Source organism: Monodelphis domestica, chromosome 4, assembly GCF_027887165.1.
Source record: "Monodelphis domestica isolate mMonDom1 chromosome 4, mMonDom1.pri, whole genome shotgun sequence".
Classification (NCBI taxonomy): domain Eukaryota; kingdom Metazoa; phylum Chordata; class Mammalia; order Didelphimorphia; family Didelphidae; genus Monodelphis; species Monodelphis domestica.
Genome location: NC_077230.1, coordinates 121,402,770 through 121,425,557, shown reverse-complemented (window position 1 = coordinate 121,425,557; position 22,788 = coordinate 121,402,770). Strand labels below are relative to the sequence as shown.

General features: G+C 34.5%; 1 protein-coding gene and 1 long non-coding RNA gene across 5 annotated transcripts in view; one reads left to right on the top strand and one right to left on the bottom strand.

Annotated features, from left to right (window-relative positions):
* Positions 1–22,788, top strand: part of PTPN4 (protein tyrosine phosphatase non-receptor type 4) — a 259,634-nt gene that overhangs the window by 124,778 nt on the left and 112,068 nt on the right. For all 4 annotated transcript variants that reach the window (XM_016433589.2, XM_056793752.1, XM_056793751.1 and 1 more), the window contains 4 exons: positions 10,388–10,432; positions 12,140–12,192; positions 14,071–14,191; positions 18,400–18,487. In XM_016433589.2, the coding sequence (XP_016289075.1) occupies positions 10,388–10,432; positions 12,140–12,192; positions 14,071–14,191; positions 18,400–18,487 (307 nt within the window). The remainder of the gene's footprint in view (positions 1–10,387; positions 10,433–12,139; positions 12,193–14,070; positions 14,192–18,399; positions 18,488–22,788) is intronic.
* Positions 1–22,788, bottom strand: part of LOC103099397 (uncharacterized) — a 189,450-nt gene that overhangs the window by 116,272 nt on the left and 50,390 nt on the right. The window lies entirely within an intron of this gene.

Genomic DNA, 22,788 nt, shown 5'->3' with positions numbered 1-22,788 from the left:
GTCCTTTCATCTGAGTCTCAAGGGAGGTTCCAGCTTTAGGGCACCAGCTGAACCCAATCCCATCAGGAGCCCTCAGAGCTTCTGAAAGGACAGAAACCTCAGGGCCGGCAAACGGGTTACTCTGAAGGGCTTACCTTGAAAGCAACCTGGGCCAGTCTCCAGGCATTCAACACAGATTGTGGAAGAGGAGGTTTTTTGGTTTGGGGATCATTCGGCTGACACCAGCTGAACTTAATCCCATCAGGAGCCCTCAGAACCCAGGGAGGCCAGGACCCCTCCCCCCTTAGAGAGCAGGGTCTTCTGAAAGAACAGAAACCTAGAGGCGGAGTCAAGAAGGCAGCCTAGAAGGAGCATAGACCTGGCAGCCTGGCCAGAGCTTTGGAGATCCACCATATTTGCTCCAGCCGTCCAGGAAGTTTAGAATTCAGAGCTAACCCAGCCCAACCAAGCTGAACTTAATCCCATCAAAAGTCTCTAGAACTCAGGGAAGCCCAGGCTCCCCACCCTTCCTCGTTGACTGCTGGACTTTAAGCCAATCAAAAGCCTTCAGAGGACAGGGAAGCTCAAACTCCCAACAACCCTCCCCCAGAGACTACACCAAGAGATCTTCAGTATTAAAGCTCCAAGAGGGGAGACTGATAGAAGTCCCCAAAAAACAAAAAAATGAGAGGAACAAGAGCATAGACAAATACAGGGAGTAAAGGGGTGAATTTGAGCAAACAACAGAAAAAGAAGAAAGAAACTACAATAGACAGCTACTACTCAGCAAATGGAACAGAGAGGGAGAGATCAGCAAACGATAAACTAGAAATCCCAGCGAATTGGATACAGGCTGTGGAAGAACTCAAAACACAACTAAGAGAGGCTGAAGACAATTGGGAAAAGAACTTAAAAATTAAGATAAGTCATCTGGAAACAGAGGCACTTGAACTAAAACAAGAAAATAGTGTCCTGAAAGCCAAAATCATCCAGCTGGAAAATGAGGCAAAGGAGATGAAAGATGAGGCAAAGGAGATGAAAGATGAGGTAAAGAGGATGAAAGACGATCTTCAAAGAAAATCAGACCAGAAGGAAAAAGACAACCAAGAAGCCAGAGATGAAATCCACTCTTTAAGAACCAGAGTAAAACAACTAGAATCAAGTGACCTCACAAGGCAGCAGGACACTAGAAAACAAAACTAAAGGAATGAAAAAATTGAGGAAAATATGAAGCATCTCATTCACAAAACAGAAGATTTAGAAAATCGTTCAAGAAGAGACAATTTAAGAATAATTGGACTACCAGAAGACCACGACAAAAGAAAAAGCCTGGACATAATACTAGAGGAAATTATCCAGGAAAACTGTCCCGAGATCCTAGAACAAGAGGGAAAAGTTGAGATTGAAAGAATCCACAGTTCACCCCCTGTATTTAATCCCCAACTGACAACACCAAGAAATGTTATAGCCAAATTCAAAAACAATCAGATGAAAGAACAGATATTACAAGCTGCCAAGAAGAAGCCATTCAGATACCATGGAAACACGGTGAGGATAACACCGGATCTGTCTGCATCCACACTGAAGGACCGAAAGGCATGGAATACGACATTCCGGAAAGCAAGGGAACTAGGTCTACAACCAAGAATAAAATACCCATCAAAACTGACTATATTCTTACAGGGGAAAGTATGGTCATTTAACACAACAGAAGAGTTCCAAGCATTCATAAATAAAAGACCAGACCTGAACAGAAAATTTGATGTCCAACCACAGAACTCAAGAGAATCATCAAAAGGTAATTAAAAAAGAGGGGGCAAAAACAAACAAAACAACAACAAAAAATTTTTAAGAGACTCAGTAAGTTAAAATGATATGTATCCCTATAAGAAAAGAGGTCATTGGTAACTCTTAAAAACTGTTGCTGTCACCTGAGCAGCTAGAAGAATTACACTCAGAGGGAACAGTGACAAACTGAATAGGATGAAAGGACAAGACATAAACAGGTATATAGATATATGCATGCATAAATACATATACATGTGTGTATAACTAGAGCAAATAAAAAGAGGTTATGACTAAAAGAAATGGGAAAAGAAACCAATGGGGGTAAATTTATATGTTACAAAGAAGCTCATGGCAAGAGGGTGGAGAACATTGATACACTGGAAGGGTAAAGAGGTTGAAGATAGGAAATTCTCAACTCTTACATACTTTGAAACTGACCCAAAGAGGGAAGAACAATCCAATCCATTTGGGCAGAGAATAGATCTGCGCCCTATATGGGAGGAGAAGGGTAAAAAACGGACTGGTGGGGAAAGAATCAGTACAAGGGGGAGAGAGGGTGGGGGGAAATTTTAAAAAGACTACAGGCGAAAATAAGGGGAGGGAATAAGAAGGGAGGAGGGTAGAAAGGGAAGTAAAATAAGGGGGGGAACTAGGGGGACTGACTCTAAACAAACATTGGAGTAGAAGGAAATAGTGAAAGAAGAAAAGGCAGGACCAGGAGTCGAAAACAAAATGCTGGGAAATACACAGCTAGTAATCATAACTCTGAATGTGAATGGAATGAACTCACCCATAAAACGCAAGCGAATAGCAGAGTGGATTAGAATCCAAAACCCTACCATATGCTGTCTGCAAGAAACACACATGAGGAAGGTAGATACGCATAGGGTGAAAGTAAGAGGATGGAGCCAAATATATTGGGCATCAAATGATAAAAAGAAGGCAGGAGTAGCAATCATGATATCCGACAAAGCCAAAGTAAAAATAAATCTAGTTAAAAGAGATAGGGAAGGTAATTACATCCTGATAAAAGGCAGTATAGACAACAAAGAAATATCTGTACTCAACATATATGCACCAAATGGCAGAGCATCCAAATTTCTAAAGGAGAAACTAGAGGAGCTCAAGAATGAAATAGATAGAAAAATTATACTAGTGGGAGATCTGAACCTTCCCCTATCAGAACTAGATAAATCAAATCAAAAAATAAATAAGAAAGAGGTGACAGAGGCAAATGAAATCTTAGAAAAATTAGAGTTAGTAGACATATGGAGAAAAATAAACAGGGACAGAAAGGAATACACCTTCTTTTCAGCAGCACATGGTACATTTACAAAAATTGACCATGTACTAGGGCACAAAATCATTGCAAACAAGTGCAAAAGCACAGAAATAATAAATGCAACCTTCTCAGACCACAATGCAATAAAAATAATAATTAGTAAGGGCACATGGATAGATAAATCAAAAATTAATTGGAAATTAAACAATATGATTCTCCCAAATCAGCTAGTTAAAGAACAAATCATAGAAACAACAACTTCATTGAAGAAAATGACAATGGTGAGACATCTTTTCAAAACCTATGGGATGCATCCAAAGCAGTACCCGGGGGGAAATTTATATCCTTGAGTTCATATATAAACAAATTAAGAAGGGCAGAGGTCAATGAATTGGGCATGCAAATTAAAAAACTAGAAAGTGAACAAATTAAAAATCCTCAGATGAAGACTAAATTAGAGATCCTAAAAAATCAAAGGAGAAATTAATAAAATCGAAAGTCAAAGAGCTATTGATTTAATAAGACTAGAAGCTGGTACTTTGAAAAAACAAATAAAATTGACAAAGTACTAGTCAGTCCAATTAAAAAAAGGAAAGAAAAAAACCAAATTGACAGTATCCAATGAAGAGGAAATCAAGGCAATCATTAAAAACTACTATGCCCAATTATATGGAACAAATATGGCAGTCTAAGTGACATGGATGAATACTTACAAAAATATAAATTGCCTAGACTAAAATAAGAAGAAATATATTACCTAAACAACCCCATCTCAGAAAAAGAAATTGAACAAGCCATCAAAGAACTCCCTAAGATAAAATCCCCAGGTCCAGACAGATTCACAAATGAATTCTATCAAACATTCAAAGAACAGCTAACCCCAATACTATACAAACTATATGACTGAATAAGCCAAGAAGGGGTTCTACCAAATTCTTTTTATTACACAAACATGGTACTGTTCCCAAAGCCAGGTAGGTTAAAAACAGAGAAAGAAAACTATAGGCCAATCTCCCTAAGGAATATAGATGCAAAAATCTTAAATAGGATACTAGCAAAAAGACTTAAGCAAGTCATCACAAGGGTTATCCACTACGATCAGGTAGGATTCATACCAGGAATGCAAGGATGGTTCAAAATTAGGAAAACCATCCACATAATTGACCATATAAACAAGCAAACCAACGAAAATCACATGATTATCTCAATAGATCCAGAAAAAGCCTTTGACAAAATACAACACCCATTCCTATTGAAAACACTACGAAGTATAAGAATAGAAGGGCCTTTCCTACAAATAATAAACAGTATAACCTAAAACCATCAGCAAACATCATCTGCAATGGGTAAAAACTCAAAGCCTTCCCAATAAGATCAGGAGTCAAATAAGGATGCCCATTATCACCTTTATTATTTAATATTGTGCTAGAAACACTAGCAGTAGCAATTAGAGAAGAAAAAGAAATTGAAGGTATTAAAATTGGCAATGAGGAGACCAAGCTGTCACTCTTTGCAGATGATATGATGATTTACTTAAAGAATCCCAGGGAATCAACCAAAAAGCTAATCGAAATAATCAACAATTTAGCAAAGTTGCAGGATACAAAATAAACCCACATTAAGTCATCAGAATTTCTATATATCTCCAACCCAATTCAGCAGCAAGAATTAGAAAGAGAAATTCCATTTAAAGTCACCCGAGACAATATAAAATACTTGGGAATCTATCTGCTGAGACAAACACAGGAACTATATGAACACAACTACGAAACCCTTTCCACACAATTAAAATTAGATCTAAACAATTGGAAAATCATTGAGTGCTCATGGGTGGGACGAGCTAACATAATAAAAATGACCATCCTACCCAAACTTATCTATCTATTTAGTGCCATACCTGTTGAACTACCAAAAAAACTATTTTACTGAATTAGAGAAAACCATAACAAAGTTCATTTGGAAGAATAAAGGATCAAGGATATCCAGGGAAATAATGAAAAAAATACAAAGGAAGGTGGCCTTGCAGTCCCAGATCTCAAACTATATTACAAAGCAATGGTCATCAAAAGAATTTGGTATTGGCTAAGAGACAGAAAGGAGGATCAGTGGAATAGACTTGGGCTAAATGACCTCAGCAAGACAGTATATGACAAACCTAAAGACCCCAGCTTTTGGGACCAAAATCCAGTATTTGATAAAAAACTGCTGGGAAAATTGTAAGACTGTGGGAGAGATTAGGTTTGGTTCAACATCTCATACCCTACACCAAGATAAACTCAGAATGGGTTAATGACTTGAATATAAAGTAGGAAATTATAAGTAAATTAGGTGAACACAGAATAGTATACATGTCAGACCTTTGGGAAGGGAAAGATTTTAAAACCAAGCAAGACTTAGAAAGAGTCACAAAATGAAAAATAAAAAATTTTGACTACATCAAGTTAAAAAGTTTTTGTACAAACAAAACAAATATAACTAAAATTAGAAAGAAAGCAACAAATTGGGAAACAATCTTCAGAAGAAAAACCTCTGACAAAGGTCTAATTACTCAAATCTATAAAGAGCTAAACCAGTTGTACCAAAAAATCAAGCCATTCCCCAATTGAAAAATGGGCAAGGGACATGAATAGGCAATTTTCAGTTAAAGAAATTGACTATTAGTAAGCACATGAAAAAGTGTTCTAAATCTCTTATAATCAGAGAGATGCAAATCAAAACAACTCTGAGGTATCACCTCACCCCTAGCAGATTGTTCAACATGACATCAAAGGAAAGTAATGAATGCTGGAGGGGATGTGGCAAAGTAGGGACATTAATGCATTGCTGGTGGAGTTGTGAATTGATCCAACCATTCTGGAGGGCAATTTGAAATTATGCTTAACGGGCGATAAAAGACTATCTGCCCTCTGATCCAGCCATAGCACTGCTGGGTTTGTACCCCAAAGAGATAATAAGGAAAAAGACTTGTATAAGAATATTCATGACTGCACTCTTTGTGGTGGCCAAAAATTAGAAAATGAGGGGATGCCCTTCAATTGGGGAATTGCTAAACAAATTCTGGTGTATGTTGGTGATGGAATACTATTGTGCTGAAAGGAATAATAAAGTGGAGGAATTCCATGGAGACTGGAACAACCTCCAGGAAGTCATGCAGAGTGAGAGTAGCAGAACCAGGGGAACTTTAGAGATTGACACATTGTGGTACAAGAGAAAGTAATGGACTTCTCCAGTAATGGGACTTCTCCAGTAATGGCTTTACAATATCCGTGAACAATCTGCAGCGATCTACGAGGAAAAAAAAACTATCCTCAAGCAGAGGACAAACTGAGGGAGTAAAAACACCGAGGAAAAGCAACTGCGTGACTACAGAGGTTGACGGGACATGATGGATGAGAGAGGCTAAATGAGCACCGTAATGCAAATACCAACAACAAGAAAATGGGTTCAGAGCAAGGACACATGTGATACCCAGACTAATCACGCATCTGCTAGGGAAGGGGTGTAAGGGGGAGGGGGGAGGAAAAGAAAATGATATGTTTCCAATGAATAATGTATGAAAATGACCAAATAAAATAATGTTTAAAAAATATATTGGGAAAAGTAATTATATAAGAGAAAATGATAATAATGAAACAACATACCAAAATTTCTGGGATGAACCTAAAGCAGTCTTCCAGGGAAATACTACATCTTTATATTAACAAAACAGAAAAAGAAACAGTGAACCGAATAGCCATTTTAAAAAATGAGAAATCCAAGAAATTAACCTAAAATAAGCACAAAGGGGGACATATTAAAAATTAAAGTGGAACCAGAACAACTAGACACAAAAAATCCATAGAAATGAGTAATAAAAGTAAAAGTTAGTTCTTTGCAAAGATCAATAAAATTGAAAAACCCGTAGCTAATTTCTGATTAAAGAAAATCATATCAGTAAAATAGCAGCTCAGCAAGGTCAAATCACAGCAAAACCAGGTGAAATAAATTATTTGCTCAAAAAAACTTACAACACAAAAATGGAGGAGTATCTTCAAAAAAAATATTCAAACTATCAGAAGTCTATAAAGAAAGCAAATACTTAACTCAATTTCATAAAAGTAAATAAATTCATTATATACGTCAGCATAGTTGCAAAGTACACAATTTTCAACAGTCAGCAACATTTCTCTAGAATAACAAAGCACAAGAAGCAGTAAAAGAAGTGGAATTCTTATTGCATAATGTATATGATACCTGGGAAACAACCCACCAAAGGACACAAAACCTTGTATAAATTATTTTACAAAGTGCTCCTATAGAAATATGGAATTATTTAAATATATGGAGGTGAAACTATGCTAATGTAATAAAAATGACAATATTACCTAAATTTATACTTTTAATGCTGTATGAATCAAATTGCTAGGGGACTGTTTTAGAGAACTTGATAAAAAATAATGATTTAGGGGGGAAAATTCTCCTATTTTACAGGAAATGATGAAAAGAAGTAGATATTAAGGGGGAATTGCACTTTCAGCCCTCAAAGTATATAATAAAACAACAGGCATCAAAACCATCTGATGTTGTTTAAAGTATAGCTAACTCAGTTGAACAGACTAGACAAGGGAGATTCAGAAATGATAAAACTCAGTAACCCAGTATTTGATAAAATGGAAAACACAGTTGCTTAGGGGGAAAAATTGATTTTTAATAAAAACTGTTTAGAAAACTGTGAAGTAGTGTGGCAAAAATCAGACTTATTACCCAAACCTTGAACCACATACCACAATACATTCATAATGGATGTGTGATCTTAATATTGAGAATACTAAATTGATTCAGTATCATTTTTTTATTGACCCTATTTTTAAGTTAATTGATTTTGTTCCATAACTACCCAAGTCGTGGTTCTTTGTCTCATTCAATTTGCCTATATTGGGTTAAGTTTAGAATTCCAGTTCTGTTAATCACTGTTCTATTCTCACCTCAAGGAAAGTTGCTATCCTTGGGGAATGTAGATAGATGCAAGGGAGTCTCATCTAGAATCTTTACACCACCAAGGATGTCTAGTCTGCTAAATGATAACTGTGAACTCCTGCGAAACATATTTTCATATTGCACATATTGCAAAAGAAAACTTATAACACATCCAAATAAGAGAAATACAGTAAAGTAGTATTTTATTTGTAAAAATGTTTATGGATGAGTAAATTTTTTCTAATAACCTCTCTCTCCCTCCCTCCATCCTTTCTTCCTTCCTTTCTCCACCCCATCTCTTCCCCTCCCTCTCTCCCTCACCTTCTATCCTGGAATCAATGTCATGTATTCGTTCCAAAGCAGAAGAGTAGTAAAGGCTAGGCAATGGGGGTTAAGTGACTTGCCCATGGTCACACAACTGAGAAGTGTCTAAAACAGATTTGAACCCAGGACCTCCCATCTCAGGACTTGGCTCTCTATCCACTGAACCACCTACCTTCCCCCTAATAATTATCTTGTATTCTATACTTTTGTTGAACAACAACAAAAAAAGCTTAACTTTCCTTAATAGTTAAAGCAGATATCCTAGGCGTAACCCATGTTATCACAGATGTTTAATTATGTTGGAATTAATGGGTTTTATTGTATTTCCTTTACAGCAATCCAATATACTTTATGGATTTGTTTTTATTTGCTGAAGTTCTGTGAGGTCATCAAAATATTTTTTGTTGATAGAGAAAGCTAAGCCAAAACTACTAAAATGAGAGCCCTATCAAATTTGAAAGTAGAATTGAGGGTTTAGTTTCTTTTGAAGCCATCAAATAAGCTTTTGGTTTTTTAGTAGAAATATTTTAATTAAAATTTACTGACAAAATCTCTATATTATAGAATCTTTTAAAAATTTTCCTTTTATTTTGAACATAATTATCAATAAATATAAACATTTTATCTCACAAAAAATTAGAAAAATACTGTAAAAGAAGCAGTGGATTCATGTTTCATACAATTTAAGTTGATGTATCATATTTGACAATATAATAACAAAATTTTACATATTATTCTGTCAGCAAACATTTGACTGATGTTCTGACCAAGCCATACCAGAAGGCTACCTTTGTTAACAAAGATGTATATAGTATAGCCAAATAAATCAATACTCTGGCCATCTCTGAAAATGCATATTTCATCCAGAATCTGTAGCTATATCACCATCTGCAAAAACATGGTTCTGTGTGGATTGAGAACCAGACCTAGAGATAGGAGGTCCTGGGTTGAAATTTGACCTCAGACACTTCTTAGTTGTGTTACCCTAGGAAATTCATTTAACCTCCATTGCCTAGCCTTGCTACTCTTCTGCCTTACAACCAATATACAGTATTAATTCTAAGATAGAAGACAAGGATTTAAAAAAAACAACACCTGAATTAAGTAAATTAAATAAAATTAAAAATATGCAATAATTTTCTCTTTTTTCCCTATAAAGATGTTAACATATACAGCAAATATTGATTAGTTTACTTTTCTAGTTATTACTTCTTGAAGATCTCCCCTCTCACATCACAACTCCTTTTTTGAAAATTAGAATGATGTCACAGAGGACTACTTCTTCTCTAGCAGATCAATAGAACTATCATCTTTCATATCCAACACTTTTCTTCATTTATACCCCTCATTCAATTCCTCACCACATATCTCAGAAGTTGTGATAACTCAAAAATGAGAGTCCCTGCCTCAAGATACTTTCTGCTCTATGCAACCTTACACACTGCTGCTGAAGTAATTGTCCTTGATTGCTCTTCTGACTGTGACTCTCCTATTCAGCCAACCTCAGTGGCTTGATAAAAATATAGGCTTCTCTGCTTAGCTCTTAAAGTCTTCTTTCTCTCTGTAAGAGAAGTGGTACCATTTATCTATAATTTGACTAGTATATTGCCACTCCTGGCACTCCAACTTCTCTTTTGCTTTATATAGAATTCCCTAAATCCTGTACCCAAGAAGCTGTTAACCTCCATGTTATTTGCCTCCACAGTTTTCCCATATTGATAATGTACTAGAAAATTTCCTTCAGTTTTATAATGGAAGTTGGTAGGAGTCTGTATTTCATTGTACAAAATTTTAATTTCCAGGGAGCTTTTAAAGAAAATAATCATTTTCTTTATATTAAACTTAGTCTGTCAGAATAAATTTCCCATGCTTACCTAATATAGTTTTAACACTTTATTAGTTTACATATGCCAATCTCAATATGTAAGATTAAAAAAGCAAAATGAATTAATCCCATTTTGTTGGACTAAATGTAGTTTGAAATAAAAAGTGACCTTTCAAATTAATTATATGTCTTTAGGTTGAGTGATTTTTTTCTTTTTGTTTTCCTTTTTAAAGATACCAGTATTTTTTGCAAATTAAACAAGATATTCTTACTGGAAGGTAAGCTATTTTTGCTGTTTCAATCCTGTGGTAAACTTATTTTTTATTTTCTGATTGGTATTGACAAATATTCTCACATAGTTTTATGCTTAAAATATATCAGAGTGCAAAACTTTGAATATTTAATTCCTCTCTTTAATAATGACTAATGGTTATATTGTGTTTTAAAGTTTGCAAAGTGATTATATATGCTTTGTCTGTCCAGATTCTGCCTGGTGCTCTTTTCACTCTCTGCACTCTTATTGTAAAAGTTGGTGGTCACCAACTTCCATTTTCAGCTAGGTGTCCCAAAATTACCTCAAACTCAACATGTTCTAAACCAGACTCATTCCTTTTCTCTCCAAAACCTACTCCTTCTATGAAGCTTCCCTATTTTTTGAAGGTACCAGCACTCTTCCAGTGTCCTAGCTTTATAACCTAGTTACCATCCTCAATTTTTTACTCTCCCCCATCCCATCTATCCAGGCAGTTTTGCACCATTGTCTTCATTCACATTATCATCACCCTAGTTCATGTACTCATCACCTTGGATTATTTCAGCAGCCTTCTAATTAGTTTCCCCCTCCCAAATCTCACGCCACTCTAGTGCATCCTCCATAAATATACCAAAGTGATTCTTCATAAGCACACATCTGACCATGTTAGTCTTCTAGTAAATGGATTCCAATAGTTCCCTGAGATAAAATTTAAACTATTCTGCTTGACTTCTAAAGCCTTACACAACTTGGCCCCCCTTTGTCTTCCTAATCTCAAGGAGTAAAACTCTTCTCACATTTTAAGGTCCAGGCAGTATGGCTTCATCTCCCAAGCATTCCATTTCCTATCTTTATACTGACCATCTCCTATCTCTGGAATACATTCTTTTTTCACTACTACTTCAAAAAAGCCATCTCTTCCTTCAAAAATAATTTCCAATACAAATACCTCTCCCAACTTCAAGTGCCCTTCTAATTTATTTTTATTCTCTATATACTTATATGTGTGTATGTGGAGGGATAGATGGATGGATATAGATCTTGTCTCTTGTGTTATAAGCTCCTTGAATGTAAAAATTGTTTCTTTTCTTTTCTTTTTTTTTAAGATCCTCTGTCACCTAGTATTTTGCCCAGAATTTAATGGTACTTAACAAATGTTTATTAATTAAACTTGTTTAACTCCTATAGCAAGTTCATAAAGTAGGTGCTATTCTTATTCTCATTTTACAGATGAGGAGGTGTAAGGGATGAGTTGTTAATCAACTTGCCTTGGGTCATAGAGCTAGTAAGTTGTCTGAAACCAAATTCAAACCCAGGCCTTGCTAACTTCAAGTTCAACCCTCTTGTCCACTGCACCAGTAATAAAAATGCTGTAACACAAAATAAGTAATGCACACACTGCATGCTGATTGCCAGGGGAAAAAGGCATTTCCAAAACCAAAATTTTAAGAGACCAGAGTATAACATGACACTCTAGTAAGAGTGCCTTCAGTTTCTTTGATAAAATTCAAGCCATACTGATCTAATACTAGCCACTTGGCATCCTTGTAACACACAATGATGTGGTTACTGACTTCAAAAGTTTATATTTTAAAAAATTGGAGGAAAGCACAATAAAGATTTTACTAGAAAACCTTGAGAATGTTCTTGTTTTAAATACCAAGTCACCAGGAATTGCAAATCATTGTTTTAAAATATGAATAATAATTGAAAAATCTTCTCCTTTTATCAGATTGCCCTGTCCTTATAATACTGCTGCCCTTTTGGCTTCCTTTGCTATTCAATGTAAGTATTATAATTATACATTTACCTAACACTTCTCAGTCCCCCCAAACCAGAAAATAGTAACATAGTTATACAACAATATAGTTATAACATAGTTACAACAACAATAAGTTGTTATTTTTCTGGTCATGTGTGGTCACCAATATTTATTATATCTTAAATCAGAAATTTATTTAAAAATAGAGAGGAAACAATAAAGAAGAGAAATGTGTGGGGGATAGAGAAATTATCTATTTTACCTCAACCAGGAAGTCTGGTGGTGAATAACCACGCGGCCTCCTCCAAGATGGAAGCTCATGTCTTAGGAAACTAGGAAAGTAGTCAGCCTTTCACTCACCCAACACAATAGTCCAAGAGTCAGAGTCTAAGTTGAAGCCAAACTCCAAGCCCTCGATCCAAGTTGCAGTCTCCAGCAAATCTCTCTTGAAGACTGTCCCCAGTTAGAAGACTATCTCTAGAAGACAATCTCTTCAGACTATTTTCTCAAAGACCGTATCCTCTGAGGGAGTTCAGGCTTGCTTTTTTTGTGACTTCTTGTCTCTTCCCTTCTTCACAGGGGCCAATCACAGTTTCCAAATTGCCTAGTACTGCCCAGTGTGCAGTGTCTATGGAATTGACATTTCACCTTTGGAAGGTCAATTTCTCATCAAAAAAGTTCACAGTTTCCTGATAGAACAGTTTCTGGGAGTGTGAACTCACAAAAGTTTCTGACTGATTGAGTTAAAAAAAAAAAGGGTGGAGCTCTCCAAGTATCTTGGTGGCTTCTCACTTAGCATTAAGTAGGGTGTTCAGTCTTTTTTTGATTCAATTTAAAAGGTAGACAAAGGAGAGTTAATCCTGTCTTCACAATCTAGTGAGGTACTTAAGTTAGTGTTAACTCAGAATAGACAATAGGGTAAAGAATTCTCTTTCACAATTCCTCTGTGATCCTTTGGGAGACTAGACTCCTCAATGGATCATTTTAAACTACAATAGAGGTAAGAGGGAAGTAAAAAAATAATAGAGATAGTGAGAGAGAGCAAACTAATGTTTGCTAGGCACATTGACAATAAGACAATTAGGGGGCAGTCCCATTCAGAATACTTGTGTTCAACCCCCCAAAATTCAATCAGTTATACTCCAAAGTTTATCCTGGATCTTCTGATGCTGTGGAGGTTTCTACAGGTATTTTTATGGCACCTTCTTCAAACAATTCATCTTCTAGATTCAACGAGTCATTGAGCTCTTTAATGAAATGTTTCTTTCTCAAAAGATTTTTTTTTTTAGTTTTATGACAATTATACAATTCTCCCTGAGATCCTCCCTGAGGAGAGTGTTGAACAACATTCAGATCAACTTGGGATACATGGTTGACTTTGGGGGTATAGTCAATAATTTTCAATAGAAGCTGCTCTCTTTACATGTGAACAATGAATCCAAGAGTCCTATTCTCCAACAGCTATATACATTTACCTAACACTTCTCAATCCCCCAAACCAGAAAATATTAACATAGTTATACAATAAGATAGTTATAACAACAATAAGTTGTTATTTTTCTGGTCACATCTGTATTAGATTCCCAGTACTAGGTTCATAGTAGACACTTAATAAATATTTTTCAATCATTCATTTTATATTCTTAGTGTCATGGAAATTATTATCCTATAGAAAACCTTTTCAGTATTAAAACTAGTAAAGTGTACCTTAAAGTTAAGGTAGGATGTAATTTAAATGGTTTTTGACAGAGATTGAAAAATGACAGGGATATAGATCCTTTTCAATTACTAAAGTGAACATTTTTCCCTCCTAGAAATGATTTTAATTCCTCCTGATTTGTTTTGACTAAGAGAGTCTATCTAAATAGCTAAATAAAATGTGAGCATTTTTCTTTTGTCAGCTGAATTGGGAGACTACGACCATTCAGAAAACTTGCCTGGCTACCTCTCTGATTACTCTTTCATCCCTGGTCAGCCTCAAGACTTTGAAAAAGAAGTCGCAAAATTGCATCAGCAACATATGTAAGTTTTGAGTTTGTACTTATTTTAGTGAGCCTTTTTATTGAATGCAGGTATTGTGTTGCTGCATATTTAAAATACTGTCATTCAAACAAGAATGCTGATAGGAATAAAATAAGCAATTTGCATAATATTGAAAAGGCATCAAATGAACAAAATAAGTGCAGATAAATAAGAGGAAAAGGAAAAGGTTCACTGTTTAAAAAAGTTTTTAAAAAAAAAAAACTTCTAATAAAGAATTGACTCCTAAGATATATAGGGATTTGATTCAAATGTATATGAAAAAAGCCATTCCTCATTAAAAAAAATGAATAAGTAGTTCCCCAAAAGAAGAAATGCACGGTATCATTAACCATATGGAAAAAATCAAAATTTGTAAGTAAAATCACAAATTGTCAATAAAAACAACCAAGATTCTACATTAAACCTATACATTGGCACAGATAACCTAAAAGAATTAAGACAATAGAGAGCTGGGGGGACAGGGAGGAGGGGATCGGGCCCATCACTACGTTGGAATGATGGAAAACAAAGTTAAACTGTATTCAGAATTTTACTAAACTTTTTATAATCCACACCCTTTAGCCTAGCAATGTAGCTATTAAACTATATATTTTTAAAAACAGGGAAAGACCCATATATACAAATATTCATAATAGCATTTTTCCCCTTTTAAACATTATTTTATTTGGTCATTTTCAAACATTATTCATTAGAAACAAAGATCATTTTCCTCCCCCCCCAATGGCGATGCATGCTTCCTCTGGGTATCACGTGTCCTCGGTCCAAACTCTTTTCCATGTTGTTGGTATTTTCATTAAGGTGTTCATTTAGAGCAGCGGTTCTCAACCTCTCAATTTATAGCAATGAGAATACATAATGCATATCAGGTATTTATATTCCAAATCATAACTGTAGCAAAATTACAGTTTTGAAGTAGTCACCAAAATAATTTTTTTGTTTGGGGTCAGTAGAACATGAATATTGCGGGGTCATGGCATTAGAAATGTTGAGAACCACTGATTTAGAATCTCTCCTCAATCATGTCCCCTCAACCCTTGTAATCAAGTAGTTGCTTTTCCTCGGTGTTTTTACTCCCACAATTTGTCCTCTGCTTGTGGATAGTGTTTTTTCTCCTAGATCCCTGCAGAATGTTCAGGGACATTGTATTGACACTAATGGAGAAGTCCATTACATTCGATTGTACCACAGTGTTTCAGTTTCTGTGTACAATGTTTTCCTAGTTCTGCTCCTTTCGCTCTGCATCACTTCCTGGAGGTTGTTCCACTCTCCATGGAATTCCTCCACTTTATTATTCCTTTTAGCACAATAGTATTCCATCACCAACATACACCAGAATTTGTTTAGCAATTCCCCAATTGAAGGGCATCCCCTCATTTTCCAATTTTTGGCCACTACAAAGAGCGCAGCCATGAATATTCTTGTACAAGTCTTTTTCCTTATTATCTCTTTGGGGTACAAACCCAGCAGTGCTATGGCTGGATCAGAGGGCAGATAGTCTTTTATCACCCTTTGGGCATGGTTCCAAATTGCCCTCCAGAATGGTTGGATCAATTCACAACTCCACCAGCAATGAATTAATGCCCCAATTTTGCCACATCCCCTCCAGCATTCATTACTTTCCTTTGCTGTCATGTTAGCCAAGCTGCTAGGTGTGAGGTGATACCTCAGCGTTGTTTTGATTTGCATCTCTCTGACTATCAGAGATTTAGAACATTTTTTCATGTGCTTATTAATACTTTTGATTTCTTTGGGTGAAAACTGCCTATTCATGTCCCTTGCCCATTTATCAATTGCAGAGCTTGATTTTTTTATACAATTGATTTAGCTCTTTATAAATTTGTGTAATTAGACCTTTGTCAGAGGTTTTTGTTATAAAGATTGTTTCCCAATTTGTTGCTTCCCTTCTCATTTTGGTTACATTGGTTTTGTTTGTACAAAACCTTTTTAATTTGATGTAATCAAAGTTGTTTATTTTACATTTTGTGACTCTTTCTATGTCTTGCTTGGTTTTAAAGTCTTTCCCTTCCCACAGGTCTTACATTGTATACTATTCTATGTTCAGCTAGTTTACTTATAGTTTCCTTCTTTATGTTCAAGTCATTCACCCATTCTGAGTTTATCTTGGTGTAGGGTGTGAGGTGTTGATCCAAGTAGCATTTTTTATTTTATGAAAGAACTGGAAATAAAAGAGGATAGCTATCCTTTGAGAAGCAATAAAACAAATCCAGTTTACTAAAATCAGAAACATTAACAAATCTTTATCTCTTGTATTTGCCAAACTATCTAAAAGTTGTTCTTCTAAGTAGGGTTATCTTTTAGAATACAAGTTTTTGAACAAGACAAAGCCAAGTGACCAGAGAGAACTGATCCATTGCATCTTTCTCATCCCAAGGATTTACACTAGATACTACAATTGTTTTAAGTAGTATCACTTCCAACATACTAGCTTTATTTAAACAAAATGAGTTTATTTACCCAGGTTAAATTTACTTCAGATTTTTATATATACTCATAAAGTTTCATACAACATATGGGACATTTCATGTCATTCCTCCTTAGCAGTTATATGCAAGTTCCCGGTTTTCTCTGTTATAGAACCTGAGAGTAAAGAAGAAAAAATGAATATTGAGTGATTCTAAATTTATAAGTAATCTTAATAAGTAGCATTTTCATTGTATGAGACTGTCATAGATTTTAAATAAATATTTGTGAAACTTACCTAGTATTGCATAATGCATGTATTTTTAATACTATGCAAATTTAAAGTCAAATTGTATATTATTGATTACTTTTTTTACATATAATAGCATATGAGCAAAGGAAGAATCATGGAGGAACTAAGAAGAATAACTCCAATCACTTTGCTACTTAACCATATGTAGTGTCTAGTGTGTATCCTTGGGATGAGAAAGATGTAATGGATCAGTTCTCTCTGGACACTTGGCTTTGTATTGTTCAAAAATTTGTATTCTAAAAGATAGCCCTACTTAGAAGAATGCCTTTTAGAATAGCTTGGCAAATACAAGGAGGTATTGATTTGCTAATGCTCTTGATTTTTAAAATTTCATAAAAATTTGAAGTCTTAACAAGATTTATGCAGGCATAGTATTTGTTTTTATTCCTTGATGTTTAGAAAGACATTTTCAAACTGGTTGTTCAATGTATTTCAGATATTACATTATTAGTAAATCTGATATTTCATATAAGTAAATTTTCTAGGCAATTTAAGATTATGTGACCATTAAAAATTTCTTAATCATTTGAACTGAAATTTTTCTAGAATATATCTTCATTTTTCTCAAATATACCTTTTCTTGATGATTTAAGATCATTTTTATGACCCTTAAGTTATTTTGCAGAGCTATTAATACAGTAATTTTTTTCATATCCTTCCTTGGAAGTAAGTATCTGTCTGGTGCCTTGTATCTGGCACTATGCATTTCCCTTTCTAATTTGTTGCTTTTAATATACTATCATTTCAGTTATTAGATAACCAGCTTTGCTAAAATGTACATAATCTCTGAATGGAAATTAATCACATAGGACATAGTTTTAGGATATTCTGTTTTATTCCACACACCCTCATTTTTAAATGAGCAATTTTTTTTGTAAGCCTTCTATGTACATACTTCCTATTTTCTATTGTAGTTATTATATGAATCTCAATTTCCTAGTACTAAGTTATTGAAAACATAAGCTATATGTCTTGAGAATGTAAGGCTCTGGAGTTGGCAGACTTGAGTTAAAATTCTGTCACTGATGTTCAATGCTTATGTGATCCTGGTCATGTTATTAAATCTTACAGTTTCTTTATCTGTAAAATGAATGTTGCACTAGATGGGTCCTGAGGGCTTTTCTAGCTCTATATCCATGAGCCTATGATTATCTAAAACATAGTAGGTCCTTTGAATTGAAGCTAGCCATTTTAATAGCCAGAAAACCTTTTAAAAAACAGTAAATAAAAACCTTCTTGATTATTATGTTTTTTGGTAGTTAAAGTTGCCACCTGGGAAGAAGTGTAGTATTTACTCTCTCCTGGATTAAAATTGTCAGCAAATAATGGTCATGGGGGTTCAGATACAGTTTAGATTTCAATGAATTTTTAAATTTCTTTGAAAAGAGCATACATACAAATTATATTTATATTTGAGACTTAGCTGATTTTTAATCTAGTGTTGTTCTTACAGAGGATTATCTCCTGCAGAAGCAGAATTTAATTATCTGAACACAGCTCGAACCTTAGAACTATATGGAGTTGAATTGCACTATGCAAGGGTAAGGATGAAATATTGTTATTCTTAAACTATACTGCTTTATTTAGTCTAAAATTGCTTTTGTATTAGTAGGAAAAAATAAAATATTTTGTTACAGGATAGCATTAAGATATTTAGAATATTTGCAGCTGCACTGAAAATTTTACTCATTGTATGCATGTGCTGTCATTCAATTTAACATTGGTTTTAACATGAGCTTCAAAATTAATATCCAGTTAAGCAAATGGAAGAAAGTTCATTCCCTCCAATGATTTTGTTTTGGTTAGTTGAACAATAGATTAGTTATAATAACCAGTCAGTATTTTTTGTGTGTGAAAAGAATATCGCAAACAAGAGAAGCACTTTTTTTATCCTTTCAGCAAATATTCCTTTTTGAATGAAATCTCAATCTGAAAAGATTATAGAAAAACTTTTTCAGCTAGATTTAATTCTTCCTTTTCTGTAGATTTTCCTGGCACATAAGATAGTGAAAAATTTGCCAAAAACTTTAATGTAAAAGTCTTAAATTGTAAGATGTGAGATTAGAGATGATCCCTTATATATCTCTTTGATTCAATGCATTGAACTCTTCTCGTTTAGGTCCATGTGATAAATTTTTTTTGGTTTACTATATCTAACTAATAAATCAGATGAATGCCAAATTATGTTTTGCATAAGAAAAATAAGACGACCTATTTTTGGTTTGACCATATCTAAAAATTAAGTATAGCCTCTCTGCTATACACATTCTAACTTGTTCCTTCCCTTTTCCTTCTGTTAAGTTTTGGTTGCTCCTCAAAACTATGATCTTTTCCTCAGGCATCTACTAATTATACATCTGTTAGATTCCGATATATAACATTCATTCATTTCCCTCTTTAAGAAAGAAGTTTGAGGTCCATCTCACAGGTGACTGAGGGACTGTTTAATGATACTGCATTATTTATTATTTATTTCAAAAATTTTAAGACAGTATAAAGATAATATATCAAGGTAGTAGAGCCTCAACATTTATAAAAATGTTAAACAGAAAAATATACTGTTATTGTCATGAAGATGTCCTTTAAAGGTCCTAATAGAAGGATTTCTGATTTATGCTGAGATTCTCCAAATGCTACTATTTATAATTAATTAACATCAGTCCAGTTACTTGGAACCCCTGGGAACCCTATGTAAGAATATAAATTTTAGGGTTTATGCTAAATATGAGAATTCTAAAGTAATATTGTGATCGCCAATTTAAAGATATTATAACTTAAGTAAAAAATGACTTTGAGTAGCTTTATTTTCAAAGAGGTAGAAAGAGTGAAAATGGGAAAAGGTAGCTAAAGAGACTAGCCCTTCTCCAGTAAAGTGAGACTTAGCCCCGCAGGCCAGTGGTGTACCAGCAGGCCAGCTAGAGTTCCACCAGTGCAGCCTCCTCCAGAGCCAAAGCAGGAATCTCCAGAACCAATCTCTTCAGAAGGTAGGAAAGGAAGGCCAGCTACTCACCTACCCAAGACAAATTCCAAAGAAGACCAAAGGCCAAGTCCCCAGGCAAAGTCCTCCAAAACCGAAGTCCAAAGAAGAAGATCCAGGAGCAGTCCTCTAAGAAGCAGTCAAAGAGCCAGAGTCCCAAGCCAAGGTGAAAGTCCCATAGGCAGGAAGTTCAGGACTGTTTATAGTCTTTTTTTCTCAGTCACTTCTTGTCCCTTCCTCCACTTTACCAGAACCAATTGCAGTCTTTCAATTTTCCTAGCACTGCCTAGGAGTTGTCACCCACTTTAGCCAGTGACTTGCGAACTCCCTTACTTAGTGTTAAGTAGGGGTGTTTAAGTTTTTGACTGATTAACTTAAAAATTGCTGATTGAGATCACACCTACATTCCTTAAAATACCCTTAGTCACATGAAAGAGGTAAGTTCTCTGTCTTGGGAAAAACTAAGTGGAAGAAAATTGTTACTTGTCCATCGGATTAGTCTGTTGGTTTGTATAATCTTGGATAAACAGTACAGTTTAATAATTAACTAAACTGCAATGGAGTTAGAAGAAGAAGATCAAACTGAATGGAAATTGGTCATCTAGCAGGAGCTCAACTTTTTAATACCAGTGCAGTAAAAGTTACCCAACTAGTAACTCTTAAGAGCTAGGAATGAATCTCAAGTTTGTAAACTTTTAAGTACATTACTGATGTCACACCGTCTCTAGAATATTCTACCATAACTGATTACTGATAGTTTAAGAATTAACAGAAAGGTCCTTGAGAGGATATAAGATGTTACTGAGGAAAATATTTGACATAAAACATTCATGGAAGAGTATAACAATCCCATAGATGGGAGGGAGTATAGGAGTTGAAATCACTGTTGAAAGGGGAAAGTGTGTGGCTATCCTATTGTCCTCTAGTTATAGTCTCTTGTTTATAACTAACTTTTGAAAGTTTGTTGTAGTTAATATTTGTGTGACTAGATATTTTTTGCTTTTTATCATGATGAAATCAAAAGTAATGTAAAGTTAGACACTGGGTTTTTACATGAAAAATACTTTGAATTCTAGATAACTGCCCTAATTTAAGGTAATTAAGTAATCATAGTTACTAATCTCAGCATTTTTCATTCAGTGTTTTTGGATTTTTAAGAGAATGTGATGTCTTGTGTTAGGGTTGAATTCATATCTTGAAAGATATCCCCTGAATTCATTAAATGCATTATTTTTTATTATTTAGAATTAAATAATATAAAGTAGTCCTTTAAAAGACATCTTAAAAATAGTATCATAGTGTATAACGTGATTTATTTTCATCTAAATCACCAGATCAAAGGAGATTAAATTTCAGAGGGAGAGCCTTGGATTTGAATGAGAAAGTTAAATATGATTCAGTAATTCCAAATTTTATCCAGTCAACTTGAAGGAAGATGGTGTCAGTGAACTGAGTCACTATTATATGTGGAAAAGACATGGTGAAAGAAATCCCAAATATGAGAACCTAGAGAGAGCCAGTCACAAGGAAGCCAGTAATAGCAGTATAGATTTGGTAAGAATGAATTTTCACAGGGAAAACTGTTGGTTTCAACAAATACAAAAAATTAGTACTTTAAATAAGAAAGTTTTACTGTTTGCCTTCATTATGAAAAAGTAAAAAAAAAAACTTGGGAAGTTGAAATAGAAATTTGTAAGAATTAACAATTTGTATTCTTCAAATCTATTACAATACACTCTTTCCTCATATCCACTTCTCAGAATCCTTTCCTCCTTTTAATCAATCAAGAGGCGTTGGTTAAACACTTTACTGTTGCCAGGCAATACTGGTACTATATCTAAGGAATAAAAAAATGGCATAATACCTGTACTCAAGGAACTTGCCCACTAGCTAGAGGTGACATAGTCAGATAGCACTAGCCTAGTATCCAGATGGAATCAGGGGAAGTCTTTTTTTTTTAATGTGGCACTTGAAGAAAACTAGGGATGCTAAGAGGAGGGATAGCGTTTCAAACACAGAGAATGGACAATACAAAGATGCAGAAATGAGTGGTTGGGCATGCCATTTATAAGGGACAATAAGAAAACCAATCTATACAGTCTATAATATAGCCAAAGAAAAATCAGGTAATAAATGTTGTATTTACTATGTTCTAGGCATTGTGCTGCTAAGCAGTAGGGATACAAAAAATAGAAAAAAAAAATATAGTCACTGCCTTCAATATAGCTCTCCTTCAAGGAGCTAACAATCTTTGGTAGTATGTTATGACTGGAGAGGTTAGATGGGGCCAGGTTATAAAGAACTTTAAACTACAAAACAGTAGTTTATTTTTTATCCTTTAAGTATTAGGGGGTATATTAATGTCTTAATTTTCTGATATCCCTACTAACATTTATCATTTTCCTTTTCTGTCATATTGGCCAATCTGATAGGTGTGATGTGATACCTCAGAGGTGACTTAATTTTCATTTCTCTAACCAGTAATGGTTTAGATTATTTTTTATATGATTATAGATTATTTTTGTTTCTTTTTTGAAAACTGCCTGTTTGTATACTTTACCAATTCATCATTTGGAGAATAACTTATATTTTTATTTTTGTAAAATATAAGTTCTTTGTATATTTGAGTAATGAGACCTTTATCTGAGATACTTGATATAAAAAAATTTCCCAGCATTCCAACTACCTTCTGATCTTGGTTGTATTGGCTTTGTTTGTACAAAACCTTCTAAATTTAGTATGAAATTAAAGTTATCCTTTTTTATGCCTTACAATGATCTCTATCTCTTATTCTACGTTCCCTCATTTGTTTATGGTATCACTTCTTCTGTCTTAAGTCATATACCCATGTTGACCTTATATGAT